General features: G+C 42.2%; 1 protein-coding gene across 5 annotated transcripts in view; it reads left to right on the top strand.

Annotated features, from left to right (window-relative positions):
- Positions 1 to 17,679, top strand: part of scaf11 (SR-related CTD-associated factor 11) — a 33,221-nt gene that overhangs the window by 8,590 nt on the left and 6,952 nt on the right. The window contains exons 1-11 of one of the 5 annotated variants that reach the window (XM_014018428.1): positions 2,667 to 2,818; positions 2,901 to 2,947; positions 3,050 to 3,195; positions 3,270 to 3,353; positions 3,434 to 3,513; positions 3,594 to 3,673; positions 3,749 to 3,786; positions 7,447 to 7,514; positions 7,696 to 7,821; positions 13,829 to 13,932; positions 14,466 to 16,943. In XM_014018428.1, the coding sequence (XP_013873882.1) occupies positions 2,929 to 2,947; positions 3,050 to 3,195; positions 3,270 to 3,353; positions 3,434 to 3,513; positions 3,594 to 3,673; positions 3,749 to 3,786; positions 7,447 to 7,514; positions 7,696 to 7,821; positions 13,829 to 13,932; positions 14,466 to 16,943 (3,223 nt within the window). In that variant the 5' untranslated portion in view covers positions 2,667 to 2,818; positions 2,901 to 2,928. Of the gene's footprint in view, positions 1 to 2,666; positions 2,819 to 2,900; positions 3,196 to 3,269; positions 3,354 to 3,433; positions 3,514 to 3,593; positions 3,674 to 3,748; positions 3,787 to 7,446; positions 7,515 to 7,695; positions 7,822 to 13,828; positions 13,933 to 14,465; positions 16,944 to 17,679 lie in introns of those variants that run through there. The other 4 variants (XM_014018427.1, XM_014018425.1, XM_014018426.1 and 1 more) reach the window with 4 other exon arrangements.

Raw genomic sequence — 17,679 nt, 5'->3', positions numbered from 1 at the left:
AAAGAATAGAAGATCTTCCTATGATGCCGCTTTTAAGTTGAAGGCTATCAAAATTGCGCAACAGGAGGGAAATAGAGCCACTGCACATCAGCTCAGCTCAAGTTCCGAAAAGCTGGACTGCTACGTGAAGAGGACACCACAGCTTCAGAGCCAGCATTACCCCGGGAGGACAGCGACACAGAAAGCAACACTGAACAGATACCGCTGTGTGACGCAGCTTTTCTCAGCTTGTTTAACTCCGACACTGTAGAGGAGGACTTCGATGGTTTCAGTGCGCCGGAGGACAATGAATGAGACGTTTTGTTGGACCAGAAACTGTTAAAGAAAACTACCAAAATAAGTTTGGTTAAATGAACCGTATTCCTCCGAACTTTAATTCTTAAAGGTTTGCTTTTTTTGTTTTGATGTTGAATTCACTTTTTTGACGACAAATTTGGGTGTACTGTTTTTTTTATGTTGGGGGTGCGGCTTATAGTCCGGTGCGGCTTATATGTTAATGTTTGCAGGTTTTTTTTTTTTAAATGGCGGGTGCGGCTTATAGTCCGAAAAATACGGTACTTTCTTTCATATCTTTGGATCTACTTGGCCTAACAACACAATTTAAAAACTGGTTTAAAGTTCAAAGTCTCTCCTTTTCACTTGAGGGTCTCAGAGAGGGCAGGTCATTACAGGTAGAGTTTTCTTTTCTTCCTAAACTTTATTTAGGTCAGCCAGCATTGACAACGCTCTGCAGGTGACGTAAATGGCTCCGCAACATGGCGAGGGACGCATAAAAGTCGCGGGACACAACGAATCGATAATGAAACTCATTGCCAACTCTTTTTTAATAATCGATTTTTATCGATTTTATCGATTCGTTGTTTCAGCCCTAGTGGCATTAATCGAATTAATCGTCAAGTGCCAAAAAGTAATCGATTAATGTTTTTCTGACATTAGAGTTGCGCACGATACGATTATGCCCAACCCTAATGCACACCGGATCCTCGCTGTGTCGTGCCAAACTGAAAAATGATTTTTCCTCAAAACGGCTGATGAGCCAGTCGTAGTCTTGAATCAGAAAATTCTATCTGTTTATAAATAAATACTCTACGTGTTAACACTATTTATTATATCCTCCAGTAAGGCTGAATCTGTTCCTGGTAAATGTATTTTTGGCACAACTTTGTCATTCCTTTATTTAACTGCGTCCATGTGAATGTAAAAATTGTTAATCGTGGATGTAAAAATTTTTAATCATGTGTGTCTGGTGTGAACTATAATCATTTTCACATCATTAACAGTTTCTCAGAATCACCTCTAAGTAGGGCTGCCACGATTAGTCGATTAGTCGACGACTAATCGATTATTAAAATAATCGATGACTAATTTAATAATCGATTAATAGTTTTCTTTTCTTTTTTTCTTTCTTTTTTGTTCTTTACTTTGTTTTTCTCTCCAAACTGCTTTGACACCTACCACTGCCACATCTGCCTGTCCATGACACATATGCGCAGTAGTGGTAACCGCGGTAGGCCGTGGTCGTCACAAGACATTATACAGACAGGCTCTGGTATCATGGCTACCCAGCAACGGAGCTCAAAAGTGTGGAATCATTTTAAGAAAATGAAAGAGAAACCTGTGCAATATCTGCAAGGCAGAACTTGCCTTCCACAGCAGTTATTTTTAGTTAGCATATAGCTAAACTCTAACCATGGTTATATATCGGTGATTAATCGATTATAAAAATAATCGTTTGTGGCAGCCCTACCTCTAAGTGTCGCCAATGGAACCAAAACCACAGAAACGTGCGTACTAGGGCTGCCACAAACGGTTATTTTTATAATCGATTAATCACCGATTATTTTTTAGTCGACTGATCGGATCATACTTTAATTGAATATACACAGCTTATCGCACCAGAATGCAGCTGCTATTATACAACCATGGTTAGATTTTAGCTAAATGCTAACTAAAAATAGTTGCTGTGGAAGGCAGGTTCTGCCTTGCAGATATTACATTGCACAGGTTTCTCTTTCATTTTCTTAAAACGATCCCACACTTTTGAGCTCCGTTGTGAGGTAGCCATGATACCAGAGCCTGTCTGTATAATGTCTTGTGACGTCCATGGCCCCCAGGTTACCACTACTGTGCATGTGTGTCAAGGACAAAAAGGCAGATTTGGCAGTGGAATGTGTCAAAGCAGTTTGGAGAGAAAAACAAAGTAAAGAGCAAAAAATGAAGATGATTAATCCATTATTAAATTAGTCATTGATTATTTTAATAATTGATTAGTCGATTAGTTGTCGACTAATCGACTAATCGTGACAGCCCTAGTGCATACGCCAGCCCTGGAGTTGGAGTGGGGCTACACACATTTCCACTTTCATTTGAATTTTGATACATACGGAGTTTTGCATGGAAAATGGCGTACGCACCGTTGATACATGAGGCCCCTGGTCTCACCAGGTCCTGTCTGAGCTGATCCACATATTTGACGTCATTTCAAAGATACAGTATCATGTCAGTATGTGTCTATATGCTAATGACGTTAGTCTGAACTTAGTAACATTTAATGCACAGTTACATTTTAGATATAAAAGTACTTGATATATCGTCTTAGTGTCTGATCTGGAATTGTTCTGATAGCGTGATGTATTTAATTTATTACACTATGATCTTTATGGCAGGGTGAGCAGTTCTGTTGGGCCTTGCTTGGATAATGGTTAAGTAAATGCTGCTCAGACTAGCACCAGAGGTAACCTGAGGTTAGACCCTGAGGCCCAAAGACATGATGGTTATCCATTTAATACACAACCAAGATCCTGAGTCCGACATTCATGTTAAGTTTCTTCTAAGTAACTTTTAAATTGCATCAAAATGATTTCATTAAATCAAATAAAAAACTATGGTCTGTGTTTTAGTTGTGATCAGGACTTCCTGAGGTCAGAAATGACCGGAGCTGAAAGTGGTGAGATGATTACACACACAACCATACCTGTTGTTTTATCCTCAAAGCGTGTTATTTCTTTGTTCACATTGCGTGTGTGTGAATATCCTCCTGTGTGTTCAGGGGGCCAGGGCCCTCTGGACGGGTCCGACACGGAGGACGCAGAGAAGTGTCCGGTGTGTCTGGGCGTCCTGTCTGGAGGAGAGCTCGCCATGCCGGACAGCTGCTGCCATGTTTTCTGCCTCAGATGTCTCCTCACCTGGGCAGAGGTGATGCTCGGTGGAGATGTTGTTTTTACTGGTGTTTGGTTTGTTCCTAAGAGGCTGTTGGTTTTGTTTTAAAGCTGCAGACGTCTCCTTCCTGCCCTGTGGACAGAAGAGCCTTCAGTAGTATTTACAGATGGGACGGCAGCCTCAGCCTTGTGCAGGTCAGTGTGGAGAAGTTTAATTAAAATAAAGCAGACCTTCAGTCTGACCGAAACTAAAATGGATCCTGGTTTGTTTCCAGGTTCCTGTGAGGAGGAGAACAACTCAAACAGAAGCTGAAAGCTGCTGCTGTAGAAACCCTGAACAAAAAGCATGTTTGATGTGAGGCACAATACGTTATATTAGAAAATAAAATTTTATCATCAGTTTCATATTAACTAAAATGTTTTGGGTTTTGTCAGAAGTAAACCTGGGAGAAGATCGAGGCGACAGAAAACAGAGAGTTCGGCCGACGCCAAAACAAGAGGGCTTGTGAGAAAATGTGAGTCGAAAACCCCCCACAAATTTATCAAACAAGTTGTTTTCAACAACTGACCTGTTGTTATTGTTGTTCCAGGTAACGATGAGGATCCTTCTTCACTGAGCAGGAAAAAGGTGAGTTGTTGTTTTTTTAATCTGTTGCTTTTAGAAGAAGCTGTTTCTGCCCAGTGTAGTGAAAGAATAAGAGATGCTTTAGTCAGAAGTAAATTTGTGAGAAAATCCAGATGTCTGATCTCCAAATGTTGAGTCACTGTCATTTTAAAGGAATAGTTGTGATTTTTGTAGAGGTGTTCTTTGAAGTTATCAATCACATTTTTGGACCAAACGGTCTGAGGGCTACAAACCTGTTTGCGTTGCTAGAGGATCACTGTGATTGTATAAAACTTTGCAGATAGTCAGATGCGATGCTTACCAACAACAGTAAATAAATCTGTGGTCATTTGTTCAACCACTCCATGTGTGTTTACAAAGTCAAGCTGGGACTGAAACTTCTGTTAACCTTGGTGTGATTTCTGAATCGACAGGCAGCTAGAGGGTTAATGCTTTTGTGTCGTGAAGCGTGGTAGTAACAGAGCTGAAACGGAACAAGTGGAAGATCAATGATGACACATAGCAACTCTACATATTGTGTAAAAAGGTCTTAAACAGACAGAGTGCAAAGATGGAATGGGTAATTATTTTTTTTGGCCATTTTGATAGAACTGTTTTATGATAGAAATTTGTGTTTTTAAACCATGTTTCAGCATAGGCACTTCCTGAAACATGAGCGGAAAAAAGACCTTATAAATGAAGTTCTAAGATCTKTTAATGACCACTTTACAACCAAAAAAAGGCAACTTCCCTTAAATTAATATATACAGAGGCGAGCACAGTTCTGCTAATAGCGTAACTAGCTTGGTATTTAGCTATTTTGCTAACCTTAGTGGACTGAGTAGGTTTCGCTAGTTAAATCCACAAAAAAGTTGTCAAATTATTTTGATGCCATTTATCCCAAAAAATAAAAAACTATCCCCTCATCTTACAAAAAGTGATGGACGTGTCATGCACTGTGTGTGTAGCATGTAGCATCTTTAACAGCTAAACTTCAAACTAAGAGCAATAAAAGCAGTGTTTAAATAACAAAAATAAACCAATAGAAAACTAACAACAGGTTTGTTTCAGTCGCACCATCTTCAACTCTAATGAGATGAAGACTGACACTTGTCTTAGCGGTTAGCGTTAGCTTCCACTAATTTTGTAGTCTGTTAGAGCAGGGGTGCCCAACCTTTTTTGAACTAAGAGCTACTTTTGAAGTCGGCAGTTTGCCGAGATCTACTCGTCCAGTCTCAGTATCAAAAAAACATAATATGGTCTCCCTACTCCTCACTTCTTTAAAGTAAATAAAACAGAACGTAATGTGTTGCTAGTTTTATTTAATTTAAAGTATTGTCAAACAAAACTATCTGCTTAACCATATACACCTACAAAAAAAGAAAATATAAAATCCTTACTTAACTCCTGACAGAGAAACAGAAAAGTGATGCTTGAACAAAAAGGATCAGTTTTTTTAATCTCCTTCAAGTAGTACTCACTGTAACGTGCGAGCTATGAGGGCTGGAAACCCTTTCCAGTGCAAGAACCACAGAGTCAAATAACCTTGGAGCACGGGAACTCGTCTCTGTTTATTCAAAGAACTCCCTTCTCTCCATACAGGGGAGAAAAAACAAAACAAAAAAACTATCGGTCAACATGGCTACCACAAGAGTACTGCCTTTTTTTTTCAAAGTCAAAGCACACAATATAAAACTCTCGCAGGCTGTTTATAAAACCTGGTACTGAGCTTCCAGAACCGGTTTCACCTGACCAAATCTGTTCCTTTTATCGCCTGGAACATTTCTATCAGGTGGGTTTTTGAATTTTATGCATTATTGCAGAAATATTGCCCGCCAGTGGTTCAGGGGGCAGGCTGTTATAAAACCCGGTGCTGCTTCCAGGACCGAATTTACCTGACCAAATCTGTTCTTTTTATTGCCTGGAAGTGATCCATCAGGTGGGTTTCTGAATTTTATGCATTATTGCAGAAATATTGCCCTCCAGGGGTTTCTGGCTAAATCCAGACGGGAGAGCGGGTGCTGGACGCATGACCGCGGTTCCACCTCACTGGATCTCTTCCTTTTATTCCCCTGCATCAGCACAAGCAGCCCCGTGCTGGAAATCAGCCGTTTCACCCGCTGGAGCTCGCCCGACGACTTTTGATCGCTTATATCTCCACAGGGGAACGTCCCAGGAACTTGCAACCACCTCCAGGTTGTAGCGGAGATCCAGAATATTAAAACGAACCATCTACCRCCCGGATCCGATGCTCAGAGCCGGCGCTAGAGGCTCCAGAGTAAATTGAGTACTATATCGCCCACCAAAGTGCCTTTTTCGGCCGGTCGTTGGTTGATAGCTCCGTGGGGGGACGTCCCAGGAACTTGCAACCACCTCCAATTTGTAGAGGAGGACTGTAGCTTTCCAAAGTCATCTCACTTTCCCTGATCTGATGCTCAGAGCCCGCGGGAGAAGCAAACAAAGGTTGAAATTTCCTCCCGAAAATGCACGTAAAATGCACTAAGTCGTGCGTAATTTGCTTATCTCCGCGGGGGAACATCACAGAGACTCCATTCAAGTATCTGCTTGTAGGGCAGAACCAGAGCTTTAAAACCTGACCAGCCACTCCAGGATCCTATGCTCCTAGCCCGGGGAGGGGGGTTAAAACCACCCCAGCGGGAGGTCAGACGGTGCATATTTTGGAGGTTTTTTGCTTATATCTCCGCGGGGGAACATCACAGGGACTTCATTCAACTTTCACCTTGTAGGGCTGAACCAGAGCTTTTAAACAAGACAGCCACTCCGGGATCTGATGCTCAGAGTCGGTGCTAGAGGCTCCGCAGCAAGGTTTCACTTTGCTGGCACCTGGGAACCAGCTGGCGGGCGACCAGTCGCCCGCGAGCGACTGGTTGGGCACCCCTGTGTTAGAGGATTACCAGAGCTAACATTTTTGTTTAGCGGATTAGTGCTTAGTAAACCTAACCCTTTTGGTTAGCTGCACCCACCACTGGTTACATTTAGTGTGAAATATTCCCCTGCAGTCTGAAAGCACCTGTTATTTTACATACAGTGAAAATAACTGATTTTTATCAGTTTGCAGGAGCAACTTATGACTAGTTTGACCCAGACCAGGTCCAACGTGCTGTATTAAAACAGTTTAATTAATATACAATCAATTTTAAATGTAAATGGACTGTACTTTTTATAGCGCCTTTCGATCTATCCAGGATACTCGAAGCGCTTTACACTTACAGACATTCACCCATTCACACTCACAATCACACACTGATGATGGCAAACTACATTGTAGCCACAGCTGCCCTGGGGCACACTGACAGAGGTGAGGCTACCATACACCGGCGCCACCGGACCCTCTGGCCACCATCAGTAGGCAAGCCGGGTGAAGTGTCTTGCCCAAGGACACAACGGCATGTGGGCATGGCAGGGATTTGAGCCTGTGACTTGCGGGTCCCAAAGCTGGCTGCTCTACCACTGCACCACAGCCGCCCCATAAACACCTAAAGTTCTGCTGGATCCATTCTTAGAATATCTTTACTTAAATTCTGCAAAACTCTAGATTAATTCCTAGAAATAGAAACTCAGTTTTAGGCGTGGATGTTCAGATGCAGTGATTGTTTTGGTTTTATTTTTTGCACACTTTTGTTTTAGTTTTGGTTTTATTATTGTTTGATGTGTTTTATCCAGGCAAAGGCAGCAGAGTTCTGCACGTGGTCTCCACCCTCTTGTGTTTCAGTAACACCAACACAGGACGTGTAAGTTACTCACAATTTTACTAGACGATCGCCAGTTTTCAGCTGAATATATAGAACTTATAACTTGTAGAGGAAAAACATAAATAACTTTACAGATAAAACTGCATTTATTGCGAGCCTCCAATGGTGGTTCAGGTTTGAGACTCGTTATTAATGTCGGGTTGTTTTGGTGGTCCTGCAGTGCAGATCCTGTGTGGTTGGCTGAGGACGGACCAGGTGTCGGGGAGTTTGAGTTCTGCAAAGCACGGGTACAACGTTGTCCTTGGCTCTCCTCTGCTGCTCCCATCCCTGCTGACGGAGGATTCAGGTAATGAAGTGTTTAACGAGCTCAGCTGTGAGTTTGTTTACCCAACAGGATTGGATCTTTTGTTAGATGCACCTAAGGTTGGGCGATATTGTCAAATTAATCACGAGTAATTGTGGCATTTACCCGAAAACAATAAGTAGATGTCAATTTCACTTGCATATTTTGACTCTAAAACAGTTCCTCTGTGTTATAAAATTAGACTTACAAATCATCAAAATAACATCCTTCCAGCTTATACTTTGCCATTATAGCCTCAGTCCGCATCATTGTGTTCTGGTTCATGGTGGTGTTTCAGGCGATTAAACAAGTTTGTGGTGTTAGCATTACCTCTGCGCCGCAATGACTCATACAGGTCCTTCTCAAAAAATTAGCATATTGTGATAAAGTTAATTATTTTCTGTAATGTACTGATAAACATTAAACTTTCATATATTTTAGATTCATTGCACACCAACTGAAGTAGTTCAAGCCTTTTATTGTTTTAATATTGATGATTTTGGCAAAATAAAGAAAAATCAAAAATCCCTATCTCAAAAAATTAACATATCATGAAAAGGTTCTCTAAACGACTTACTAACCTAATCATCTGAATCAACAAATTACCTCTAAACACCTGCAAAAGATTCCTGAGGCTTTTAAAAACTCCCAGCCTGGTTCATTACTCAAAACCACAATCAAGGGTAAGACTGCTGACTAGGGGTCGACCGATACATCGGCCGGCCGATATTTTTGGCTGATATTTGCGTTTTTTTCCTTGTATCGGCATCGGCCGATACGTCCGTTCGTTCAGCCGATCCATTCTTTGGGTCACGTGAGTGTATGTTCCTGGACCCTCCCTCGGGGAGAGAGCAGCTGCTAATGTTGTGAGACAGAGTGCACCAACAACAATAGGGTGAGTTATGAACTGTAAATGTGTTTTAGCTGTCTAATTTAGCTGTTTCTACCCTCTGTGTCGGAATATGAGGGGAGAGAGAACAGCTGTGTTTAAGTTTCCTTTCCGGACGGGAGCGCAGCGAGCGCCTTGTTTTACTTTCGCTTTGAAGCCGCACTGTAATTAGTGTGTCCGCGTTGTTTTTCTTTTTTAAAAAATGCTGGAGCTGCTCACAGGAGGCATAGAAGAACACCTCTATCGTTCTCCCTGCTGGATTAAAATAAAAAAGCTTTCGGTCTTTTCTCACTGTTACGTTCGAGCGAGCGCAGTTGTCCACCATCATGTGTGAGCCAGACAGACTCCGCTCACTTATCACGTTTGTTCTGACCACAGTATAAAAGTCATGACGCGGGTTTTCTTCGGTGTACATTTCAAACTGTGATCTAAAGTTAGCGTCAGCTGGTTTAAATGTATTTTTTTGCCTGGTATAAAAAGCGAGCAGACTGAGGCAGAGATGCCGTGAGCAGGGCTGATAGTATTCCAGCACCGTGCCGGATTTCCAGCTTACCTTCAAAGGGAGAAAAAGAAAAAAATCAGACTTACCGGGCCAACTGTTTAACAGATATCTCTCTGGACCTATCACAGGAGCATATTTCACTCTAAACACACTAGACAGGCCTACTAGCCAATCAGAAATTAGATGGGGGCGGGACTTAAATATCGGAAGAACTTTGATTTAGATCTAGCAGAAGTTGGAGTGATGCGCGAATTAAAATAAATTTCTTTATTAGAACAAGTTTGAAAAAGAACTGGAAACAATATTGAAGCTGGCAGATTTTTTAAAAAMCAGCTGTCAGAGAAGAAAAACCAGCAGAAAGACGTTTACTGATTCCTCGACCTGAGAGACGAGCCTCGCAGATGGATGCTAATGCTAGCTGAACRGTAGCAGGCAGGTGGAGCCGGGGAACAGAGGCAGGCGTGGATTTTATCACAGTGACCCGGGGAACAACATCCAACCAACAGGTGCGTGTTTACTGAGAGAAACGTCAGGTGTTGTGTGAAAAGTTGATTGTTTGCTGCTCTGTGGGAGTGTGCAGCCTGTCTCAGTTATAATTGGCTGTTTATGTTTCTTTAGTTGTTGGAATTTAACAATTAACAAGAGATGTGTTGAGTAAAGTTTTATTACTTAAAAAAAATGTTCCARTCGATTATTGATAACATCTGCTGAGGCATCACATTTTCCATTTAAACCGCTCTAACCTGTCAGATCCTTCCCTGAGACTTTGTTTCAATTCGAGCCTAAAGTAGAGACTTCAAACTTTAAACCAGTTTTTAAATTGTGTTGTTAGGCCAAGTAGAACCGGAGATATGGTAAAAAGTGTACCCCCGCACTTTATTAAAAAGACGGTCTTATTTGATGCGCGGCGCGCCACGAGCACAAAACACATCCCGTGGAAATAAACATCTCAATCCACCGTCTGTGTCATTTTTTTCCAGAGCCAAAAAATAAAAATCCTCCGATCTTTTATCTGACCAAAGCCCAAAGTTATTTGTCTAGCAGCCAAAGATCTGCGAAAGAAGGAAGGAAGGAAAATAAAAAGTTATGCGAGCTGCTCTCATTAGTGGGTATAGGGGAGGGGGACCTGCTCCAGAACAGTGCTTACTGGGCCGACCGAACCAAACATCAGTTCTGAGCTCTGGAGAACAGAGAAAGAAATTTATGTTTCAGCCACAGACAACACCTGGTTCCCTATAGACCCATTTTCCTCTCAGAGTTAATAAATATAATATGTAATTTTAGCCAAATAAGTTATAATCATAATAAATTAATAACAATTTTACATATAAAAATCATGTTATTCTTTTCATCTGTTTTTCCTTCATTCAGCAGTCTTAACAGTTTTGTTTTGTTATATTTTATTAAAAAAGGATTAATGAGCAAAATTGTGTATATTTGGAAGCAGACTTAATGAAAAGTGTAATGTATATAATAAATATAAATTATAAATGACAGTTTTCACATAGATTTTGTTTTTGTTGAGCAGTTTGTCTCTATAAATATCAGTCATGAGGTTTTTAATGTTCAAGTATTTTTAATTGTCCTTTTCAAACATATAAACCTTCATAAAGTGTTGCCCATAAAGTGCCTGTTGATGCTTTCTGATGAAGGCCCTGTTACACTGACAACTCGTGCCAACTTATGAAACATTTTTTATGTTTAAATTGGTATTAAAATTTGTATATTTGATTAATGTGTTAGAATTACATCAAGTACACGCCAAAAAGAAGCTTTCTGTTGATTTTTTTCAATTCCAGCTTCACCATTTACCTCTTTAAAATGTTCATAAATTGGCATAAGTTGTCTAGTGTGACAGGACCTTAAAGGTTGACACTGGAACAGTGATTTTGCAGTTGTGTTGTTAAATTCAAAATGATATTTAAATTAATATATCACAGGTAATCCTCTGCTCAGCACAAAATTACTTTAAACTGCGTTTTCTTGATGTGCTGGATAGAGTGACATCTGCCTTTTTAAATTGTTTTTGTAGTAATACGTTGGTATTATCATCACATAAGCAAACGTGTGTGTGTGTGTGTGTGGGGGGGGGGGTTGTAAAAGTTCAGGCTCAGGATTTTTTTTTCGCTATCACTCCTAAGTGAGCGCTGTGTGTGTGAAGTCCTTACAAAGATAGCAAGATGTATGTGTGTCTCTCCTTTTTCTTTCTCTGTTTTCCCTTTTTAGACATGTTGCTGTTTTTGCATCAAAAATGCTGAGATATTAAAACATAGTCATTTTATTTAATGTAAAAAATATATTAATCTGATTAATATATTGTACAAATAAAAACAGAGTATTTAGTACTAGATAAAATAAATCATGAATTAAATTTTTTTAAGAAAGGGCTGAAAGAAGAAATCCTGTGTGGTAGCACTTCATACAGCCTGCATCAGACAAGGCTCAGTTAATTTTTTTTTTTTTGTTTTAAATTAAGACTTGTGTAACATTTGTTATTGTTCTTATTTTTGTCATGTTAATGTAGGAAGAAAAGGCAGTATCAGCTTCAAGAATTGGCCAAAAAAAATCAGCTGCACGTATTGGCGTATCGATTAGACTGATGTCAAAAAAATCGGTATCAGTATTGGCCTTCAAAAACCTGTATCGGGTCAATCTCTACTGCTGACCTGACTGCTGTCCAGAAGGCCATCATTGACACCCTCAAGCAAGAGGGTAAARCTGGAAACATACTCCCTCCAAACTGCCGACGTCGGCACGGGTTGTCGCAGTTTCACGACGAAAATTACGTCAACGGTGTTGGCAGCGTGGGCTCGGCAGCCCCCTTTGGCACAACCCGCCGGCAGAAGTTTTTACCCCACTCCCGCGACGACGGCAATGTGTGACTGGTCTGAAGTTCGTGGGCGTGTTTGTGCTGAAACTGAAAGCGCTCGGACACTCAAAAGGAAAAAAAACCTTGCTTCTAGAACAGACTGTTGAAGCAGAGTTTTATAAAGATAGTCAAACCGAGAAAAACTCATAGCGTGTTTGTTTGTGCTGAAAGCGCTATGCGCTGCATGTACTTCAACCACTCGGTAAAAAAAGGAAAAAAAAATAAACCGACTCGCGCCCAGAGCCAACTGTTACCAGGAAGCAGAGTTTTAAAAGGATAGTCAAACCGTGAAAAACTCATGAATGGAAATTAAACAGAAGTGGACGGAGGAATCTGACTGATAAAAACTGTGGAGTTTTAACCAGGACAGATGTGTATAAATACGTCAGGTAAGTGACGAGTCTGACTTTTTTTTCTGCATTGTCGGCTGTTGCGGGGAGAAACTATGCAGTGACGTATGCTGCAGCGGGAGGGGAGGTTTCCCGAGCTCGGCGCAGGGTGTCTCAGGGACTAYGGAARGTTGAAAGGTGTGTGCGAAAATGACTGCCGAACAACCACGTGACTGCGCGTCGGCGTCAGAGGCAGTATGTTTCCAGCTTGAGACACAGAAAGACATTTCTGAACGAACAGGCTGTTCCCAGAGTGCTGTATCAAGGCACCTCAGTGGGAAGTCTGTGGGAAGGAAAAAAGTGTGGCAGAAAACGCTGCAAAACGTGAAAAGTTGTCAGTCAGTGATGGTTTGGGGTGCCATGTTATCTGCTGGTGTTGGTCCACTGTGTTTTATCAAGGGCAGGGTCAATGCAGCTAGCCATCAGGAGATTTTGGAGCACTTCATTCTTCCATCTGCTGAAAAGCTTTATGGAGATAAAGATTTCATTTTTCAGCACGACCTGGCACCTGCTCACAATGCCAAAACTACTGGTAAATGGTTTACTGGCCATGGTATTACTGTGCTCTATTGGCCTGCCAACTCTCCTGTCCTGAACCCCATAGAGAATCTGTGGGATATTGTGAAGATAAAGTTGAGAGGCACAAGACCCAACACTCTGGATGAGCTTAAGGCCGCCATCAAAGCATCCTGGGCCTCCATAACACCTCGGCAGTGCCACAGGCTGATTGCCTCCATGTCACGCCGCATTGAAGCAGTCATTTCTGCAAAAGGATTCCCGACCAAGTATTGAGTGCATAACTGAACATAATAATTCGAAGGTTGACTTTTTTATATTAAAAACTCTTTTCTTTTATTGGTCGGATGAAATATGCTAATTTTTTGAGATAGAGATTTTTGATTTTTCTTTGCTTTTTTGCTAAAATCATCAATATTAAAACAATAAAAGGTTTGAACTACTTCAGTTGGTGTGCAATGAATCTAAAATATATGAAAGTTTAATGTTTATCAGTATGTTACCGAAAATAATGAACTTTATCACAATATGCTAATATTTTGAGAAGGACCTGTATAAGTCAGTAATCACAAGGTGTCAAATATTAATTGTGACCGTTTTTCCGATGATTAATCGCACACAATACTATTTTGCCTAACCCTAGGTGCACCCAGCCTTGCACTGATGCTGGGCTGTTACAATCTGCAGACCCAGCTGATTATCTGTCTATTATTTAGCTTAAACTTAATCCTTTGATTCAAAGGAAAGATGCCAGCTGAGTTAAGTTTCTCATTATTAGTTGTATCATGCTTGTCTCCAGAACTTGAATTTGCGCACACTTTTCACAGTTGAGTTTGCTTTTACAGACATTTTCACAGAAGTGGTTGGAACAACTCGTTTCCATACGGATTCATTTCATCTTCGTTTACCTCCGACTCACCCTTGAATCCGAGTCATTTTGGTGAGTCAGGTCTGTCTTTTGATACCGTGAATTAAATGTTGGACACAGTAGGCATTTTGGCTTTTTGGATAAAATGTTTGGGAACTAGTTAAATCTCAAAGAACTAGCAGGTTTGAAGAATTTCTGGGGTCTTTTAGGATTTACCTTTGATACAAGTAAAAATAGAAGGGATTATTTATGGTACTTAGATTGTCTGAACAGTTGCTTGAGAGCTTTTAAATGTTACAAAAACCTTAATTCGTTGAAAGTCACTTGTTTAAAACTTTTCATTATACTATAGGTTTAAAGACTTCACTGTAAGATGGTGAGTTACCCAAATTAGAATCTGTATTTTGTGAAATTACTTGAGCAACAGAGTTCCAACTCTTCTTATTGTTCATCCTAATTGTCCACTGTTTGATAAAGTCAACAGTAATTAACCTCAAAAGGTCAAAAATTAAATCTTGGCAGAAGTTTGTGTCACTTGTGTTTGAATATAAAAGTATTAAGTGAAGATCTTGATTAACTTACCAATTAAATTTACACATTTTTGTCTCCCTCAGTATTTCAGGGTGTTGTCTGCGCGGTCACATGTCCTAAAGGAGGAGGGAAGCGGGGCRGCAGGTCTTCAACACCCAAAGCATCTACCAAAGAACAAGTGTCTATACCCTCCAGAAGATCTAGACGCAACAGTAAAATCAACGAAGAGGCTCCTACATCTGATTCTAAATCACCAACACAATCCAGTATGTCGGACTCCGACTCATCCACTGGGCAATCTGCAAAGCCGACCAAACCATCTCCGGCACCGACCAAGAGGAAGGGGAAACGGGTAACGAATCGAAAGGCCAACGGTAAAAGGAAAGCCAAGAGAAAAAATTCCAGCAGCTCAGCGGCAAATGATGATGATGAGAAGGATAAAGAGGGGGATAAAAATGAGACTGTAGATGAAACTAAAGAGCAGGATGTGAACGATTCAGAACAGCAGCAAACCGAGGCTGAAGGTGACCTTCAGGAAGAACAGAGAGGTTTCAACTTCGCTGAGGAACAAGGATGTTCAGAAACTTTAAATAGTATAGAGCAGATTGATGACGAGACTCAGGGACAATCTGACGAAGAGCTACAAGAAAAGAAAGCTGAAGATAGAAGCTGTGACCCCTCTTGTTCCTCAGATTCAGCTCAGAGTAGCCCTGTTCTATGTACTGAAAGCAAAACGGAAGAAGGAGGAGAAAAAGGTAGCCCAGTAATGGCTGAAGAAAACAGGAGTCAGAAAAGGACTTCACATTCATTCTCTGACTCTGAAGACTCTCCGCTGAAAGACTTGGTGTCTCCTCAAAGTGATGAGCACACGGAGCAGGATGATAACATGGAAATCCGTGTGCAGTCAGAAGAATCCAACACTGGAGAAGCTTTGAAAGAATTAAAAGTTGAACCACACAAAGAATTGGCACAATCTGGTGGGGAGTTAGAGGCAAACATGGCAAAGAACGCCGCCTCAGATGAAGATACCACACCCAAAAGTGGCACCTCTTCCAATGGGAAGAATACGATGCTCAAGGGGGATGCCTCACCCAGCAGCGATGTCTCACCAAATGGGGAAGATAACATGCTCACGGGGGATGCCTCACCCAACGGTGGCACCTCGCCCAATGGAGAAGATGTCATGGTCAAGGAAGATACCTTGCCCAAAGGCGGCACCTCGCCCAACAGGGTAAATGTCACGCTGGAGCAGTACGTCTCATCCAAAGAGGTTGTGTTTCCAAAGGGGGATGCGTCACTCAAAGAGGAAGATGACGTAGGCAAGGGTGGTACCGTGCCTGAAAGTGACACCTCACCAATTGTGGACAGTTCCTCACTCAAGGTGGAAGATACCACATCAAAGGACATCCTTGCACCCAGCGACAATGGAACATCGAAGGATGACACAAATGTTATGCACATGGATTGCAGTTGGCCTTTGAGTGAACTTGGCAAGAGTTCCCTTTTGGATCTTCCAGGTATAAAGGCTTCCCCAGCTGCTTCAGAGACACAAAACACTAAAGTCAACAAGGACGGCAGCGCCACCGAACGACAGGAGAGGGAATGGAGTCAGGAGAGGAAGAGCGATAAGCAGCGGCGCTCTCGCTTCCACTCCCCAACGTCCAACTGGTCACCTCAGAGAGACTCCAAGAGGGAACCAGCCAGACGCTCACGGTCAAGAGAACGTGACGGCAGTGTGCCTTCAGGTCGGTCCTCACGAGCTCGCAGCAGAGACAGGGACCGAGACGGAGAGCGAAACTACTCTAGGAGGAACCGCAGTCGCGACAGGAGGCGTCGGAGATCCAGGAGCCGCTCTAGATCAAGGTCTCGGTCTAGATCTAGATCCMGATCAAGAACAAGATCCTACAGGCGAGGATCCAGTCCTGAACGCGCACCTTCCAGAGAGCGGTCTCCTCAGAGGAAGGAACGTAGAGGTGGATGGAAGTCTGGGGGTGATGGTAGCTCTGGTCACGATGGACGAAGATATGGAAGCACTAGCCGCTTTGAAAACGGTCTTACACCAGAAAGTTCCATCGATCGCCAGGGTTGGTCTGAAAATCCAGACTGGGTGACAGAAAAGACTCGGAGTGAAAGTGAGAGCAGGAGCCGGGACTCTGGCTTCAGCACTGGCTCACGTTGGGAAGACCAACGCAGGAGCGGTGGAGAGTCTTTTGGCCGAGGGGGTCGTGGAGGATTTGAACGTGGCAATCGTAACTTCTACAACCAACAGGATGACAGCACTGACAACCGCTGGATGCCCAGGAACAACTTCTCAGGTAAAGGCAACAATTCAGGAAACGACTCCTACAGCCGCTTCAATGAAAACCGTGGCGGACGAAAGAAGGAGTCTGAGCCAGGAGAGTCTATGGTGGACCGGTCAGGCTGGTCTTCAGCATCCAGCTGGGCCGTCCGGAGGACTCTGCCTGCAGATGTGCAAGATTATTACTCTAAAAGAGATCGAGGAGGACCGAGCAGCTCCATCTGGAACCAACAAGAGGAGGAGCAGCAGCCGGCAGCAGCAGGTTGGACTTTATTTAAAACGTTTGAACGAACCATTCTATCCTTTTCTGCCTTTTAAAAAAAAAAAAAGAAAATCGGGATAACCAGCATTCCAAAAAGTACCATGGTTTTAATATGGGCAGAAAACAGGATGCGTTTTGTCTAGATGCCGTTGTTAACTTGTTACAGATCAAACTACAAATCTAAATTTGTAGTCTAATTTGGGGTGGAGTSGTGGCGCAGAGGGTAGAGAAGCCGAGTCTGTGATCGGAAGGTTGCCAGTTCAACTCCCCGGACCAACCAGCCCCACTTTGGGCCCCTGAGCAAGGCCATTCACCCCCCAGCTGCTCCCCAGGCGCTGTAAAAGCCTATATGCCACGGTTATTAATGACGTATTTCYKGTAAAATTCTTGCCACGCTTCTCCCTTCCACTCCCTGCTTACTGCCTATGTTTTTAGCGTTAGCTGCTAGTCCATGAAGAAGTCACAAAAGTTAAAGCATCTGTGATCTACTGGTATAAAACGTGAGTTCTGTTGTGTGCCATTGTGTCCACTAGGCAGCAGAAACGATTGAGTAGTTAGTTTTTCTCCATTTTCCTCTTGATGAGGAGGTGACAGCAGTGGATCACAGCATTACAGGGAAAACTTATCTTTAAAAGCTCACGCTTGCGTTTGTAATCAGCATTTCTAACCTGAGGATATTCAAGAGCCAGCATCAGAAATGAGAAGATAGAGGTTACAAAAGGTAAATGTACATTTA

The sequence above is a fragment of the Austrofundulus limnaeus genome, unplaced genomic scaffold, assembly GCF_001266775.1.
Source record: "Austrofundulus limnaeus strain Quisiro unplaced genomic scaffold, Austrofundulus_limnaeus-1.0 Scaffold193, whole genome shotgun sequence".
NCBI lineage: Eukaryota > Metazoa > Chordata > Actinopteri > Cyprinodontiformes > Rivulidae > Austrofundulus > Austrofundulus limnaeus.
The sequence above is the reverse complement of the archived record's forward strand: the minus strand, read 5'-3'. Positions and strand labels throughout refer to the sequence as shown.